At 51.3% G+C, this 17,522-nt stretch overlaps 1 protein-coding gene and 1 pseudogene across 2 annotated transcripts in view; one reads left to right on the forward strand and one right to left on the reverse strand.

Moving 5' to 3' along the window:
- Nucleotides 1-10,280, forward strand: part of ADAMTS14 (ADAM metallopeptidase with thrombospondin type 1 motif 14) — a gene marked incomplete at its 5' end in the record, with an annotated part of 72,493 nt that extends 62,213 nt beyond the window's left edge. Inside the window, 7 exons of the mRNA XM_080937663.1 lie at nucleotides 2,524-2,687; nucleotides 2,866-3,034; nucleotides 3,417-3,549; nucleotides 5,739-5,946; nucleotides 7,318-7,447; nucleotides 8,235-8,345; nucleotides 9,716-10,280. Of these exons, the coding sequence (XP_080793789.1) occupies nucleotides 2,524-2,687; nucleotides 2,866-3,034; nucleotides 3,417-3,549; nucleotides 5,739-5,946; nucleotides 7,318-7,447; nucleotides 8,235-8,345; nucleotides 9,716-10,197 (1,397 nt within the window). The 3' untranslated portion in view covers nucleotides 10,198-10,280. The remainder of the gene's footprint in view (nucleotides 1-2,523; nucleotides 2,688-2,865; nucleotides 3,035-3,416; nucleotides 3,550-5,738; nucleotides 5,947-7,317; nucleotides 7,448-8,234; nucleotides 8,346-9,715) is intronic.
- A 4,162-nt stretch (nucleotides 10,281-14,442) lies between these two features.
- On the reverse strand, nucleotides 14,443-14,887 carry LOC308437124 (glutathione S-transferase 3, mitochondrial-like; annotated as a pseudogene). Its single transcript has one exon. The product of its transcript is annotated as a glutathione S-transferase 3, mitochondrial-like (transcript).
- Nucleotides 14,888-17,522: the final 2,635 nt, after the last annotated feature.

Consider the following 17,522-nt stretch of genomic DNA (forward strand, 5'->3'; position numbering starts at 1 on the left):
AGTTCTACATCTTGATTCCACTGCAGCCAGGAGAGGACTGGCTGCCAGACAGCTAGGAGAAGGGTCTCAACACCCAGCCACAAGGAGACTGTCTTCTGCAGTCACCCCCCAGCCCCAGACTGTGACACACTTCTTCCAACAAGGCCACACCTCCTAATAGTGCCACTCCTTGGGCCAAGCATATTCAAACCACCACATTTGCCTATGTGAGCACACATGAATGTATGTGTGTATGTGTGTTGATTTGGGTTTTATTGCTATGAAGAGACACCATGACCTAGGCAACTCCTATAAAGGAAAACATTTGATTGGGGCTGGCTTACAGGTTCAGAGGTTCAGTCCATTATCATCATGGCAGGACACGTGGCAGCGTGCAGACCGACATGGTGCTGGAGGAGCTTAAGTTCTCCATCTTGATCTGAAAGCAGCCAGAAAAAGACTGTCTTTTTCATGCAGCCTGGAGGAGGCTCTCTTCTGCACTGGGTGGAGCCTGAGCATAGGAGCTCTGGAAGCCCACCTACAGTGACACACTTCTTTCAACAAGGCCACACCTCCTAATTGTATCACTTCTATGGGCCAAGCATCAGACATATAAATCGCTGAGGGTCATTCCTATTCAAATCACGAAATGTGAAACCTGTGTGGGTGTGATAGTTCACATTTGTGTGTGCATGTGTGTGTGCATGGATGTGGAACATTCATGGTGCCAGCCAGGGTATGACCTCTCTGCAGAAGCCCAGGCTGGGCAGCCATCCTAATAATGAAGGCCAAGTTTCTGACCAAACTCCAACCAAGTTTTCATCCATTATCTCATCTAATCACCATGGCAACCTATGGAAGATAATGTTATCTGGTTTTTCATATTTGAGGAAACTGAGGGTACTGTTGGCTAGGTAGTTAGTTGATGATCTTGAGAGCTATTAACTTCCCAGGTCTGAATTACAGGGGCACATTTGTCTTTTCCCCTTCTGAGATGTGGGGTGGACAGCCAGGTGGCTGCTGTGAGCCATGCAAATGATTAAGATCTGGGAGGTGATTGACCTCAAGGGCAGCTCAGTGGTCTGGGGCTGGGTGGGCAGGAGGTGGGGGTGGGGTGGTGGCACTCCAGTTTGCCTTTGCCCTACCTGTGGTCACTATCCTGGGGCCCAGCCCAGATGCAGCCCAGTGTGTGTGCAGACAGAGTGCCTGCCCCCTCCTAATGGAGCCACTGAGCCCATCTGTGCTTGTGGTACCCTTCAGGACACTGCAAAATGTAAGTGCTAACAGCATGTGGCAAGAGGTCAGTGTGTTTAGATTGCTCACTTAGACGATGGGGACTCTCAGTGGTTCTTTCCCTGACACGCCAGACCTCTAGGCCTCTACCCTTCCCCAGGGCAGGGTCCCATGCTGCTGCTTCTCCCCAGCCTGAGTGGCTTCCAGGGCAGCCGACACTGTGACCAGAGTCTGCACTTGGACAGTCGCCGCCTTCCTCAGTAATAAGCTTCCTGTCACCCTCCGACAGGAGCCTTAAAGGGTTGATTACAAGAGTTTTATTGAGGGTTGAACCCGGAGCCTCTCACATGCTAGGCAGGTGATCTGCCGCAGACCCACAATCCCAACCCTTCTTGGGTGAGAGCATTAAAAGGGTTTCACTGAACAGCCTAGGCTGACCTGAACTCCCAGGGAATCCTCCCACCCCAGATTCCCTATTACCAAGATAACAGGCATGTGTTAGCATGTCTGACCTTACAGACATTCTTTAAATCTTCTCTGTGCCAGTCAAGGACTCCTAAATGGCAGACAAACTGGCAGGGTACTGGGAGCAACAGGCATCTATAATCTCAGCAATGTATATAGTTCTGTGCATGTGTGTGTGCATGTGTGTGTGTGTGTGTGTGTGTGTGTGTGTGTGCTCAGCATGTACATAGCCTCAGCAATGTATATAGTTGGCTGTTACATACATTAATTCCTTCCCTTTCATTGCCTTGGAGTGCATATATGTGTGTGTGATGAGCATGCATGTGTGTGATGAGGGTCTATGTGTGTGTGTGCATGTATGTGACAAGCATGCATGTGTGTGTTGGGGGTATTGTAAGATCTACCTGGATAGGCAACCCTGTGCTGGCTACAGATATCATTCTCAGGTTACAGAGGTCAAACAGGTTACACAGAGGTTAAGTCACTTCCTTATGAGACTTGGTCTCCCGTGCTTCGTGCTTTGTTATAGATCGACCCTACAGGGACAGCAGCATCTCTGAGGACAATTAAAGGAGATTTTCTGAAAGCAGTTAAACTGAGTCATAATGATGGGTGGCCATTAGTCATTGTGGAAGAAGAGAGGGGCTGGTGTGAGATCAGTGGTGTGCATCAGGGCTCAGAGGCAGGACTGGTGTGCAGAGGGCTCCTGGGTGGCCCTGATGGGAGAGCTCAAGGGGACAAAGAGACAGGGAACATGAGGAGGGGCCTCCTGGAAAGTCCCTGAATATCAGAGTCATGGACCCCTATAGAAAGAAATAGAAATCTCTGTCCCTCTCCCCTGGCTAGCGGTGAAGAACCAGGTGACCGGAAGCTTCATCCTCAGCCCCAAGGGCAAGGAAGCATCTAGCAGGACCTTCACTGCGCTGGGCCTGGAATGGGAGCATGCAACTGAGGACACTAAGGATAGCCTCAAGACCAGTGGGCCCTTGCCTGAAGCCATTGCTGTCCTGGTGAGCCTCCTTGCCTGTCCCTTGTGCCTACTGTTTTGTGTCTTATTTGCAAACCCCAAAGCACAATTTGGAGCCCCATCTGGCAGCTCTGGTCAGCAGTTGCTTTCCTTGGACCCCTAGCTGACCCTACTTCTATCTCTGGTCTTGTGTGGGCCCCCTTTTGTGTCTCCCCCTCCAGGTTCTCCCCCCGGCTGAGGGTAAACTCCGAGGTAGCCTGGCCTACAAGTATGTCATCCATGAGGACCTGCTGCCCCTCATCGGGAGCAATAATGTGCTCCTGGAAGAGACGGACACCTATGAGTGGGCTCTCAAGAGCTGGTCTCCCTGCAGCAAGGCCTGTGGAGGAGGTATCAGCTAATGTGGTCCTATGGCTCCTTGTGGGGAGTGGCAGGGCTGGGGGAGAATGGACCAGAGACTTTGGGTAGGAGTCTGGAAGAAGTGTCTCACTTTGTCCTTGAAGATCTCCCATGCCTACAAGCAATTCTGAGCAGGGCATTGGGGGGAAACTGGGGCTTACTTTCAAGAACAGGCTGCAGGGCAGGTTGTCTGTCCAGCTGCTGTCCAAAGCCACTTCTCCACTGGTGACAGGAGGCGTCCTGTCAAAAGTTGCTGCTCAGGACAGAGGGCTGGGGCATGAAGGGAAAGTGCCTTCTAGAAAGAAGGCTCTCTTAAATGTCCCCCTGAGGCCAGGAGGCCTGGAGCTGGCCCACAACAGCCTGACCTTCGCAGGAATCCAGTTCACTAAATACGGCTGCCGGCGCCGCAGGGACCATCACATGGTGCAGCGGCACCTGTGTGACCATAAAAAGAGGCCCAAGCCTATTCGACGGCGTTGCAACCAGCACCCGTGTCCCCAGCCCACGTGAGTGTTTCAGGGAAGCAAAGTCTGGCCCCTGCCTCTCTCCACCCTGGCCCACAAGGAAAAGCAGCTAAAGTTGCTACCCTAGCACTTCCTCATGCCAAAGCCTGCAGCCTCAGATCTTTCAGGGATAGACCACAGCCCACAAGAGGCACTGTGGCTACCCTTCATGGCCAGCCATCATTGTTAGGTTTCTGCATTGCCATCCCACACAGCCAGAAAGAAGATGGTATCGCCAGGTTTGCCCCAGTCAACATTCTTTCACAAATAGGGCCTGGGCTTTCTGCTGGTGAGGCAGGGGGCTCTTGTCTCTAGGCCAGAATATGATCTACTTGCCTTCTCTATTTCTACTAGGTCACTGGGAGTCTAGCCTTCACCATGGTCTAATCCCTGGTTAAGATTCCCTAACCTGAGAAGCAGGCTGTTCAGAGCCCAAGATCTTGTTCTTGGGATTATTCAAAAGAGTCTGAAGGGAGAGGTTTGAGCTGGGCTCCAGCCTGTGACAGTGCTGACCAGGGACTCCCAGAGAGGTGGGGGTAGCTGCTTGATAGGAAACTGCAAAGGGTCTTCACCACACTCTTGCGTCCCTAGGAGTCCCCGGCTGGGCTGTGGATCTCCAGGGCTGGACATGTGATCTGGGGTGGGAATTGGTAGCTAGCAATAGTCTACTGTGATCTTCTGGGGCACAACCAGGAAAGGACAGTGTCATCCACTCTGTGTTTCCGCTGTCACTCATAGGACTGCCTACAACTGTGATCCTGAGGCATGCGGCAGGACTCACTGTCTAAGATCCTGGGCTGGCTATTCTCCAACCAATCTTAGGGCTTGCTAGGGGCAGTTCTTTCTTCTCCCCCCACCCCATCCCTTCCCTTCCTCTCCTCTTCCTCTGCCCACCACCTCTGTTAGCATTTTGTCTAGGCTCCACCCCACAGCTACCTGGAAACTGCCAAGTCTGCCTGACTCACTATAAAGGGGGCTGCTTGCTTCCTCCTCTCTCTTGCTCTTGCTTTCCTCCTCCTACTCTGTCCTCTCATCCCATCCCCTCTTCCCCCCTTTCCCTTCTCCCCCTTTCTCCACGTGCTCATGGCCTGGGCCTTACTCCTTTTCTCTCCTTTCCTCTCCCCTCCCCTCCCCTCCTCTCCTCTCTCCCTACCTCCTTCCCCCCCCCCTTTTCCCTGTCTCTACTACCTTCTCAACTCCCTTCCCCATTCCCTGAATAAACTCTATTCTATACTACACCATCATGTAGCTGGTCCCTCAGGGGGAAGGGATACCTCAGCACCGACCAAGGCACCCCTTCCCCCATACCTGACTACACATCCATCAAACATATTCCTCCTCTCTTTATCCTTTTATAAACACAACACACACTCTATCTCCCTTCCTCTCTCCCTCCCTTCTTCTCCCATCTCTGCCCATCTCTGAGGGGTGGGGTGTATGTGTGTGTGAAAGTGTGTGTGTGTGTGTGTGTGTGTGTGTCAGTGTGTGTGTGTAACAAACTTCACAACCCAGGCTAGCTGCCACCTGCTTCAGCCTCTCAAGTGCTGAAATTACAGGTATATGCCATCATACCTGGCAAAATTTGTTTTGTTGTGTTTTGTTTTTAAAGAAAAGGGTTGACTTTGCGAATGTGCCTCCCACTCCAGTTAGCGAAAAGACTCGAGGTTGGGGCTTCCTTCTCTCTCTCTCTACCCCTGAATGCTTAGGTTGCTGCCTAACTCCTCCCTGGCACTGCTTGCTGAGAAGTTTGACAGACACCCCCCCCCCCACACACACACTATAGAGCTGTAGTTGCTGAAGTCCCTGGGTGCTGAGAGCAGTCTTAGTAGCACTCCTGTCTCCAACAGAGGGGACATCTACAAGAAGTGTGGCTATGGTGTGTTTGGGGGCACCCCTAAGTCTCAGCATCCGGAACGTCCCTGCATACGGTAGCTCTGAACCTTTTGTGTAAACATGGGGAAACTGAGGCTTGGTGGAGTTAACAGCTTGCCCAAAGACACTTGAGGGGTCAGGATTTTAATAGCTACCTTTCCCCTACCCAAGAAAACAGCAAGAGAGACTAGTGGTCTCCCAGAAGCCAACTAACCAGGCAGCAGCAATCTGAAGCATGTGCCTTTTCTGGTGGGATGCGGCCCCAAGGGGAAGTGTCCCCGTGGTCCCATTCCCTCTAACTCGCTCCTGTCTGTCTCCAGGTGGGTGACCGAAGAGTGGGGAGCCTGCAGCCGGAGCTGTGGGAAGCTGGGGCTGCAGACCCGGGGGGTGCAATGCCTGCTACCTCTTTCCAACGGCACCCACAAGGCCATGCCAGCCAAGGCTTGCCTAGGTAACCGGCCAGAGGCCAAGAGGCCATGTCTCCGTGTGCCCTGCCCAGCCCAGTGGCGAACAGGAGCCTGGTCCCAGGTGAGTGCTCCTCATAGAGTGGGTGGAAGCACGTAGAACAGAAACGGGTGTGGGCAGGGGAGGTGTCTGAGGAGGTTCTAGTGCACCTGAGGGCTGACATTTCTCAGAAAAAGAGCAGCCCCCAAGCGGGCCTACGCATGACGTTTCGAAGGCGCACTGTGCATAATGATTCGAAGGCGCGCTGTGCATGATGGTTCGAGGACGCGCTGTGCATGATGGTTCGAGGGCGCGCTGTGCATGATGGTTCGAGGGCGCGCTGTGCATGATGGTTCGAGGGCGCGCTGTGCATGATGACCCTTCGCTAGGTTCCTCCCTCCATTCTCATCTCCTCTAAGCTGCATGCCCCCGTGACATAGAGGAACAAATTAAGGCACATTCTTGTGTTTCAAAAATATTTACTGAACAACGACTGTATGCCAGAGGTTATTCAAAGAAGGCTGGAAGCCCAGGAGCTTCCAATCCCATGAGGGAACAAAAGAGATAAACAGGCCAGTGACAAATGTTACACACTGCAAGCTGGACCTGCAGGGGTTTCTGGGGATGCAACAGGCACAAAGGAAGATGAGTCACGTGTCCCCTGGTTCCCTTTGGTTCTGTGACACTTGTGTCTTGATCCGTGGTCACGTGTCTCAGTGAAAATTCTTCCAGGTCCTTCGAGGAGAGGCTGTAGGTGTTGTCTAGAAGTGACCCAGTCACGTGGGGCAATAGGGCTTTCCCAGGGATCCTGCCCTGCCACCCCAGTGCCGGCCAGTCCATTTATCATAGACAGGAGTGTGTCACTATATGGACACTGTGTGGGTGGCATATGATAACCTTTGCACATAGGGGTCAGTTTGCTTTCTGTTCTTGACTGACACTTCTAGGAGGAGGACCCTGTGGACATACCCTTGCAAAACAGTGTTGGGTAAAAGGAGCCCCAACTTTGTTGCAGGTCTGTCCTCCAACTCTCCTGGTTTACAGAATAGGAAACTGAACCAGTGTGTCAGCGTGTCAGCCAGGCAGGGCATGTCAGTGTGGTAGGGTCAGAACAGAGGAGCCTGTCAGAGCGGAGCATAAAGCAATTGAGAATTGGGCAGAGTGGAGACTGGAGGCAGCTGGTGGAACGGGCCCCGGAAATCCTCATCTGAGACTCAGTTCAAACTGTGGGATGATCTAGGGAGTCCCATTGGACAGTGCTGGTCACATGGTCTCAGGAGAACCTGACAATGGCAGGTCCTGGTGAGATTACAGGCTTTGCAAGTCTGAGTAAAAACATAGCAGACATCTTGATACTCTTCTGACCTCTGAGTTCACTGCCCCCCTCCTTTCCCCTCCCACCCCAACTACTTTGCCCCCGGCGTTTTGGTTCTTGGCTCTCCTGCTCCTATACAGTGCTCTGCCACCTGCGGAGAAGGCATCCAGCAACGGCAGGTGGTGTGCAGGAACAGCTCTAGTGCCCTCGGGCCGTGCGAGGGGGTCAAGCCAGACACCGTGCAAGTCTGCATCCTGCCTGCCTGTGGAGGTGAGCCGAGGATGATGATGATGATGATGATGATGATGATGATGATGATGATGATGATGATGATGATGATGGGATCGGAGGCCTAGCCCATTCATTCTTCTGGCCAAGACCACCCAGCAGCATGGTTCCTGGCCCTTTGAAATTCCAAAGACAGGTTGGGCATCCCTAATCCAAAATCCAAAATGCTTCCCAATCCAGAACTTCTGGAGTGCTCGCACGGATGTGCGCTTCCATTCCTGACTGCAGAGGATATGTTCTGATGGAAACATCACTGCCCAGTTAGCCAGCATCCTAGAGGAGAAAAAAAAAAAGGCCTTCCAAGACTCTTGCATTCTTATATTTACACACCTCATTTCAGTTCCCAAACCATTTAAAGCATCGTACAAAACTACCTGCACACTTTGGGCATAGGGAACCAATGGGGCCAGCTCAGTGGATGATGGCACGTGCTGCCAAGTCTCATAAGGTATAAATAAGCAAGAGAGCTGACTCCTCCAAAGCTCTCCTCTGACCTCTGTGGGTGCTCTGCGGCTCATATCACCCACACTGGTACACACACACACACACACACACACACACACACACACACACACGACAAAGTGCAAACAAGCGAAAACAGAAACAGATGCACTCCCCAGGATTATATCTGGACCTTGCTTCTAAGAGCCCTCATCATGTCTATGTAAATATCCCAAATTCCAGGGAAAGAAAGTGGGGGCGCTTCTGGTCCCAAACATTCTGGGTAAGGGACTCTCACCATCGAATACAGCTATATCTCTGTTCTCAGGAGATCTCCAGAACTCTACAGTAAAGGTGGAGGTCCAGGACCCTGTGACCAAAGTGGGACACTGGGACCCCCAATCCACGCCCCTGACTCCCACGAACAGGATCTCAACACGTAAGTATAGTCATGGGCCCCTCCCCTCCCCCAACCTTTCTGTCGTCCCAGGGTTTGGAGCATAGCAATGGGACAGACGTAGCCTACCTGTCTGGGTGGCCTCAGAAAGTACAAATGATGTCACTCTAGTCGATGACCTACTCTGTGATTCGCACTGGTCCCAAGAGCTAAGTTTGGTGTTATTCCTGTGATGGCCAAACCTGCCACAGACTAAAAAGAAGTCATGCAGGCTTCTCTGCTGAAGGGACATTGCCATGTTTGGTGACAAGGTGCTGTCCCACTGTTGTGAGGATGTCCTGTTTTATCTATAAAGCATGCCCCAGAGCTCAGAATGCTCATCTATCTGCTTCCGTGCTTTTGGGAGCTGCAGTCGCAGAGAGGAGCTGCATTCTCAGAGCAGCTGAGAGAATTAACCGTGAGAGGGAACCAGTGTCCCCTGCTATTCAGAGGAGTAGCAGTTAATTCATCCTGTGGTCTCTGTGAATAAAGACTGGTCCTGCACCTACTATGATACACTCCCTAGTTACCAGAGCCTTCACCACCACCCCCAATTGTCAAGCAAGATAATCTGCAGAAAGATGAGACCCTGATTCTAGTTAAAGAATGTGACCTTGAACAACCCTTTGACCTCTCAGCTTCTCAGATCAGAAGTTGGGCAAATTTCTTAAAGTTGGAGGGTCTGGTTCTGGCCCTAGAGCTTTGGCGCCATCTAGCGACTATTGGCTTTCATTGTCTCTGTTCCAGAGTCCGCTATTGATTCTAGCTGCGGGGACGGGGGACGGGGGAAGCACAAAGCTAAGCTTTTGCCACCACGTTTCTCTAAAGGGCTTTGCCTGGGCCAACCATAGATACATTTTAGAACAGTTCAACCACGGTGTTCTTGACTGAGATTTAGTGGGAGGGGATTAATGATCCACCTGCACCCCAACGAGTGGCTGGATGTTGATCTGCTGGTTACAGGAGAGCTTACCGGACCTTAGCTGCAGGGGTAATTGGGTAGCTAGGGGACTCAGGGGCTCCATCTTCTCCCTAGAGCAGGGTTCTCACGCTTGGTTGAATCTAGACTTCCTGGGTGATAACCAGCATAGCCGAGTATGTGGTTGAACCAGACAGAGCTATAGGACTCTTCCTATACTCCAGAAGCGGTTGGAGGGTTCTTTAAAAATAGTTCTGCTCCACCCTAGAGGATCTGGCTCAGGTCGGCATGGAGCTTGACAATTGGTCTCACCACCAAGGTTCTAGGGATGCTGATAGTGTGTTTGGGGGTGGGGTGCAGCTTAGTTTCTCTTCCCTGGGTGGAATGAGCTGGGACAGGAGGAGGAAAGATGTCCCCTCCTGATGGGCACCCCTCTGCCTTTGTGTATGTACAGTGGAGCCCTGTGTGGGAGACAGATCCATCTTCTGCCGGATGGAAGTGCTAGACCGCTACTGCAGCATCCCCGGCTACCTCCGGCTGTGTTGTGAATCTTGCATAAAGAAGACCTCCGGTCCCAATACCCATCTGGCCTCACTACCCACCTTCTCCACCCCTGGGAGTCTCTTGCCAGAACCCAAGGCCACTCAGGAGGATGTGGAATCTACCAGGGGGGTAACCAGACTGGAAGATCGCCGGCAAAGCCAGCCCACGCAGCTATCAGGGGTGGCGGACAGGATCCCCTCAGTGACTCAGCATCCGGTCACCCCCCAGATGCTAAGCCCTAAAGCGTTTGAGGGAAATTCTCCCACCACCCCACAGGGCCCACCTTGGGACCAGACCCAAACGGCTGTGCCAACCTCTGAGGGTCAAGGACAGTCCAGGGAGGAACCAGGACCTGGAGGCACCAGCCTTCCTGCTACCTCCCCAGTGACATGAACCATCCCCCTGGTCAGGTTTACACCCTGCATGTGGTCTCCCCCGTGATCCTGGCTCAGGGGACTCAAGTACAGGGGACAGGAGGTAACACAGGTTCCCTTAAATTATTTGCCCTCTAGTTCTGTTTGGGGCTGTGACACTTTTTACTCCCATGCCAGGGTTGTGGGGGAAGGGAGATCAGGGACTGCCCTAACCAGAAATACCTCAGCCAGCAGAGCCCGGGCTTCACCTCCAACAGTTTCCTATGTTTTGTTCCTCTAAGCTCAGTATTGTGTCTTTCCATAACCCCCAGGCCTGGATAAGGCTGGAACTCATGCAGGGGCCTGTCCATGACTTCTGACTACCAGGGAGGCCTGAACAGCCACACACACATACCCCCAAAGCAAAGCAGGGCTCAGGAGGTAGGGCTGCACACAAGGCAGACTTGGGAAGGGTCTGAGATGGATGTAGAGGTGAAGCTTCACGGCTGCAGGGTCAGGCAGGGGAGAGCTCGTCTCATGCCTGGCTCTTGTCAGCTGAGAGCTGCTGTTCCCAGGCAGGGCCACCTTTGTCACTTTTGTGGCCCACTCTGTCCCTGGAGATGTCACTGCTGGTGACTCTAGGTAACAGACTGACCTCCCAGTGTCACACTCGAGCCACCGGAGGAAGAGGCCGGGCCGGATACATGGCTTTAACATCCAGGAGTTTCCAAGCTGGGGTCTGACCCCTGGTTGGGCCAGGAACAGTGACTTCAGTCATCATGGGCTTGCAGGAGGCCCAGCTTGAAAGGTGGCCACTGGAGGGATGTCACTTCCAAGACTGTCCCCTAAATCCGTCACTCTATGCTGACGCTTACTCCTGCTGGAGTTGGGGGGAAGGGGGATCCTCCCTTCTGACTTAAGCTGGGCCTGAATGTGTGATGTTCAAAAGGTCAGTCAGGTGGGTCACACAGCCAACGACTAGAGAATCCACTCAGCTGGACCGTGCAGAGGGCCTGGGCAGGATGCTAGCTGCTGCTGCTCTCGGGTTAGGGTAGGGAGGATGCAGAGAGCACCGTCCTGGTCCTCAGGCTCTCAGGAAATCACCTAGATCCTCATTTTGAGGGTCAGTGGCAGAGGTGCTTGTCTATCTGCCTTCCTATCTGGAGGAAGGAAAGCCCCAGGCCTGCAAGCTCTGTGGAGAGCAGGGATGCTGGGTGCTCCTCACACTCCTGCTTTCCGCTTTACAGGTGGCTGGGGCTACCCTGAGTCAAGTCATGTGTGGGCCTGCCTGGAGATTCGGACTTTTAAAATGTTGCCTATTTATTAGTATTGCTTTTGGTGTTTTGTTTTAGATAACAAAAGTGATGCTGTGCGTGCGTGCGTGCGTGCGTGCGTGCGTGTGTTTCTGTTTTGGAGGATGGGGATAGTGTACCCAAGCTCTCTAAGAGCTGGGCCCAGCAGTTGTAAGGTGGAAACAAACAAGGAAGGGCCACCAAAGACCTGAATGGCTTTGGGCAAGTTACCACCCCAAGGGTGGAGATGGCTGGGTGGTGGCTTTGGAACCCACAGAAAGAAAAGTATTCTAATGATCAGAGCTTTGCAACCCTGCAAGGGGTAACTTTCCTTGGAAGGTGGTGAAACAGTTTTTTCTCCCAGGAAGGATTCAAAAGAATCTGGGTGCCAAGCAGGAAGAAGGGTTGTGGTTGTATCTCACTGGACAAGAAGAGCTGATGAGAAATCACTGTGCGATGTTAAAGTACTAATCCATTGGGCTCAGTTGATAGAGTACTTTCCTTGCATGCAAGAGTCCCTTGGTCCCAATACTGCAGAGGTAAGGGAGAGAGAGAGAAAGAATCAGCCTACCTCACCTCCTATTGGTAGAATGTTTGCTTTGCTTTTCTGAGCCATGGGTTTAGCCTCACAGCCAAGAGAGGGCTGCGGTTGGGAAGGCTTGAAGGGTAAATTAATCCATATCTTGCTTTGTGTCTGTGTCAGACATCAATAATCTATTACTATACTGTCTCTTCCCTGATGTTTTTACGACCCTGGCTAAGACTATACAAACCCCCACCCTCAATTAGAGCACATGCCTCTTTTCTTCCAATTGGCAGGCATTTTTCATGCCAGTGTGGACAGTGAAGGCTTCACACCGAAGCTCCATCTCTATCCCTTGACAGACTGCCTGCTCCAAGGAGCTGCCTCTCTGTAGACAGCCACATGGGCCTGGGAATGCACATCTCAGAGGACCAACCTGGGGAGATACTGTTAGAGGACTCAGCTCTGGCTTATTGAACACACTCCATCCAGACTTCTCAGGGACACACAGACTACGTGTTCCCAGCTTGTGCCCACAGCAGACATTACTAGTCTATTACAGAACTTTTACCCTGCAGTGGCTTCTCTTCCTTGATGGGGATACTGAAGCTCTGCTTCCATATGCCTTACTTCTCCCTACATGCTGATTGAGCATCTAGCAAATATTCCCACTGCAGGGTAAAAGAGAGGCCCAGAAACAAGCCCAAGGGACCTCCAGGGTTGTCCCACATCCTAAGGAGTCCACAGAATCCAGGCTGGACATGAAGCTTCTTCAAGCAGTCCTCACTGTCTAGCATTCCTGGGGTCCCTGAGCCCATCTGCACAGTCTAGATAGTGAGCATGCTGGGAAGTTTCCGTCAGCTTGACTCTAACCTAGACATATCTGGGAAAGGGGAATTGTCTCCATCATATTGGCCTGTGGTCATGTCTGTGGGGTCAATTTCTTGATCAATGATTGATGCAAGAGGGCCCAGACCTCTGTGGCCAGAGCCACCTCCTGGCAGACAGTTCTGGATAGTTCATGAAAACAAGCTGAACAAGACAGAAAAATGCTCTCCTCCATGGTTCCTGCCTCTGCTCTTACTTGAGTCCCTGCCCTGACTTCCCCATGGTTGACTGATTGGGGACATGGAGGCCAAGCAAATCTTTTCATTCCCAAGTTGCTTTTGGCCAATGTCTTACACAAGCAACTGGAAAGCAAATGGATGCATCTCTCACATGTAGGAAGGCCAGTGCTCCATTTTCAGATGTGGTAGCTTTTGCCTGCACTTTGGGAGGTAGAACCAAGAGAAACCAAAATTTAAGGTCATCTGCTGCTATGTAGTTTGAGGCCAGTCTGGATACCTAAGACCCTACCTCAGACAGAGACTCTGAGAGAGCATGTTTATTCGGACACCTTAAAAACAGCACGCCTGAAAAATGGGTGGCTACATAAAGACCTAACATGGGTGTGGGTGTGTGTGTGTGGGTGTGTGTGTGTGTGTGTTTCTTGTGCAGTGACTATGGGCAAAGTTTCCCTTTCCTGGGGCCCAATCTTTTCCCAGCCTGGAGATCTGTGGGTAAGGCCATTGAGCATGGAGTGAAAGGGGCTGAGGACACAGGAGTGGGTAACCAGGGCCTGCAGTGGAACTGGGCAGGGGTCTTGAACTCCAGGAGAACCATGAAAACCAGGCTGTGCTGCCTGAGAGCTTTTGCCAAGAACAAGAACCAGGTGTTCCCATAGCGTTCAGAGCAGACTCAGCTCTGATGTTCCATGTTCCAAACAAGTGCCACAGCCCTCTCTGGGCCTCAGCTGCTTTTTGATCTGTGTGCTGCTTAGAGACATGGGTCACTAGGACCTGTTAAATCCAGCAGCATGCTTAGCAGGTAAGATGGATTATCTCTGAGTCCTCACGATAAAAATCACTGCAGTTCTTATGTGTGTGTTTGGAGGTCAGAAGACAACCCCAGGTGACCATCCTAGCTTTCCATCCGATCTGAGACAGGATTCCTTCTTATCTACCACTTTGTGCACCGGGATAGCTGCCCCATGAGCTTCCAGGGAGTCTTCTGCCTGTCCCCCATCGATATACAGAAGTGCTGCGATTACAGGTCTACACTGCTGTGCCTAGGTTCCTGTGGGTTCTTGTAGATTTATGTTAAGGCAATACATAATTAGACAGGGAGAGGAGGTGGGAAAAGGAGAGGAAACGGAAGAGGAAGAGTCAGGGAGTAAAACGGAAGAGGAGGAGTCAGAGGACAAGGAGGAGAGGACAGAACGGGAACAAGAGGACTGGACTGTTCACGGCAAGTGAGAGGGATTTCTTTTTCTTTCTTTCTTTCTTTCTTTCTTTCTTTCTTTCTTTCTTTCTTTCTTTCTTTCTTTCTTTCTTTCTTTCTTTCTTTTTTTTGATGCCACGTAAGTTTTTATTATATTTTAAAAAACAGTGGAGTTGGAAGCAAGGGTAAGAGCTGAAAGGCCTCCCATTCCTCAGAGGTAGGATCTGGACCCGTAGCCTAGGCCAGGCCTAATCCAGCCCAGATGCTGGAAGGCGGGACACACAGTTGTGCCCATCAAGGCAACGAGGGCAAGAGAGCCCACAGCTCCTCGATACCGCTTGCTAGGGCCTCCTGCGCCGTAGCCATATGCATATAGAACTAGCCCAATAATCCAGGCCAGAAGCTATGCGCGGATGGTAAACACCTCCCATGGTTAGGAAAAATAGGGAGGGTACACCTCCAATGTGTTCTGGTGGGCGCGCTGAATGCACTTGAGCTATGCCCATTCTCAGGATCTGTGCTGTACACGACAGGGTGCTCTACCTTGTACTTCTTTCGGGCTTTGCCCACGTTGATGGCCAGGTGGAGCACCATCACGAAGCTGGCAGCACCAGTAAGAAGCACAGAGCCATACACTCCTTAGAGAGGACAGCCATCTTGGCTCTGGCTCACCTTGGCGCGCTCGCTGCAGACCTGAAAGGCGCAGAGCTGCCTGGGTGCGGCTCTAGCTGTCCCGCTGGACCCGCCCCACTGAGAGGGATTTCTTAGGAGGGGAGCAGAGTGTAGTGGCAAATCTGCCCAAAATAGACCGCAGTTTATTTTCCTAATTACTGAGTCGCGTTTTCATTGAATGGGTTTATTTGGGTTGAAGAGGAAAATGCAACAAATTGGCGATTGGGTTGAAAAGGATATTGCAACAGGTTCTGAGTACCCAAACCCAGGTTATTCAACCATCTCCCCGAACCATGCTCTACTCCTTTAAGTCCCTAATCCAGTTGCAACAAAAGCATCTACCCCCTGAAAGTTCTGGGTCGATGAAACTGTTAAGAGTTGAAGGTGAAGATGCAGGTAGCCCAAGCCCACTGGAACAGAAGGATCAAGAGTTCAAGGCCATGCTCTGATATAGAGTTTGCAGCCAGACTATGGGATGAACTTCCCTGCCACTGATGTCCCTTTATCTATTGCAGTGGAATAGGGAAGGGCCTGGTGGTTGAGCAATCGAACTAGGAGGGGAGAAGCCTGGAACCAGAACATTCCTGTGTGTGTACACAGAGTTATCTTTGGTATAACACTCTCCGTCTCTTCTAACCAGCTGGGCCCAACTCTTAGAGCACTGGGTACACTAGCCCCATCCTCCAAAACAAAAACACACACACACCAATACTAACACCAACCCAACAAATGTAATCTGGCTAAACAGTGGAATACTATATAGCCTTCAAAAAGGTAGGAAATTCTGACATGCTATGTGTATGAACTGTTACATGGAATAAGCCACTCAGGAAAAGATGCTCTAAATCTAGAGCAGCCAAATACTCAGAAACAAAATAGAATGAGAGCTGGGAGTGGCTTGGAGGAGGGAAGGAGCATTCCTGTTTAACAGCAATAAAGGTTTTGCAAGAGCCGCTGCCCTAGGAAAGGATGAGGAAGATTCTACTGCAGTGGGAACAGTTGGAACATTCTTGATGCTTCAACATGACAAAATGGCAAGTCTTATGTGAGCAATAAGCAAAAAAGTTACTATTTGGAATTTTTTGGTGGTGGTGTTTAAGACAGAGTTTCTGTGTGTGGCCCTGGCTGTCTTGGAACCCCTGCCTCTGCCTCCCAAGTACTGGGATAAAAGGCCTATGCCACAAGAACCTGGAAACACTTTTGGTACTTTGATGGCTCACATATGGGAAGGAGTGCGGGCGAATCAGGGATGAGTGGAATGTGCCTTCTGTCTCCGTGGACTGATGACTAAAGACAGATGGAATCCTGTGATGCTCAGGGGCCAGCACGAAATCTTCCCGAGGTCAGCGTGTGCTTGGCCCAGTGCAGGTCACACGCTTATCTTTCCCATTGATCAAGTCTATGCCAAAGGACCAGGCCCTGACTGGACACAGCCTGGCTTCATGCAAAGCTTGGGAGAGGAGGTACTTCCTCTCTCTCCCCAGATGGCTAAACCCAACTTCAAGAGGTTAAATTACAGGGGGCCCCTCCCTCAAGATTAACCCACTGATGGAGTCCGGTTGTTGGAACATGGTGGGAATTTTTGGAGATGGGGAGAAGCTGGAGGGAGGTGTCCAACAGGGCTGTGTGTTCAGAGGCTAGATCTTGTCCCAGGTTCCTTTCTTGTCCCTCTCCCTGCTTCCTGGCTGCAGTGACCACCACCTCTACTACACACTCTTACCTCCGTTGGCATTTTGCTGTCAAGATGCTCTTGCCCCCCCAGGACTATAGCAGAGCAGCCACTGACCAGAGACTGATCCCCTGAACTAAAATAAGGGAGAATCCACAACGACTGGTATTTACCCCATGCTATGGTTTGTATATATTCAGCCCAGGGAGTGGCACTATTAGATGTGGCCCTGTTGGAATAAGTATGTCACTGTGGTTATGTGTTTTAAGACCCTCATCCTAGCTGCTTGGAAGTCAGTCTTCTAGCAGCCTTCAGATGAAGGTGTAGAACTCTCAGCTCCTCCTGCATCATGCCTGCCTGGATGCTGCCATGCTCCCATCTTGATGATAACAGACAGAACCTCTGAACCTGTAAGCCAGCCCCAGTTAAATGTTGTCCTTTAAAAGACTTGCCTTGGTCATGGCGTCTGTTCACAACAGTAAAACCCTAAGACACCCATAATAATACACTTTGAGGGACCCAAGAAGATTTAGTGCCAGCCATAGTTTATCTAGGATAAGGAAGGTGACTGTATTATGTCCCCTTCACCATGAATGGACCCTCGGTGGGGTTTCGGCAGTTGAAACTGGAAAGCTTCAGTGCTACCTACATCAATAAAAACAGAGGAGGCAGGAGACTGTGACACATTGAACTCTTGAAGTTATGCCAAGAAAAACAAGTCTGATACAAAAAGATGAAGAGGATTCTACTAGGAGACACCTAGGAACTGCTCCACACCCAGACACAGAAACCTGGAGGGTGGTTTCCAGCAGTCAAGAAGAGGGGAATGGGAACTTATTGTTTTGTGGGTGCTATGGGTCCACTGCTGGTCGATCCCCTGGATTCATATGTTGAAAGGTGACAGTATTAAACACTGTCCCCCAAGGTGACTCATAGTGTTAAGAAGTTGG

Source organism: Micromys minutus, assembly GCF_963924665.1.
Source record: "Micromys minutus genome assembly, chromosome: 25".
In the NCBI taxonomy this organism is placed as follows: Eukaryota; Metazoa; Chordata; class Mammalia; order Rodentia; family Muridae; genus Micromys; species Micromys minutus.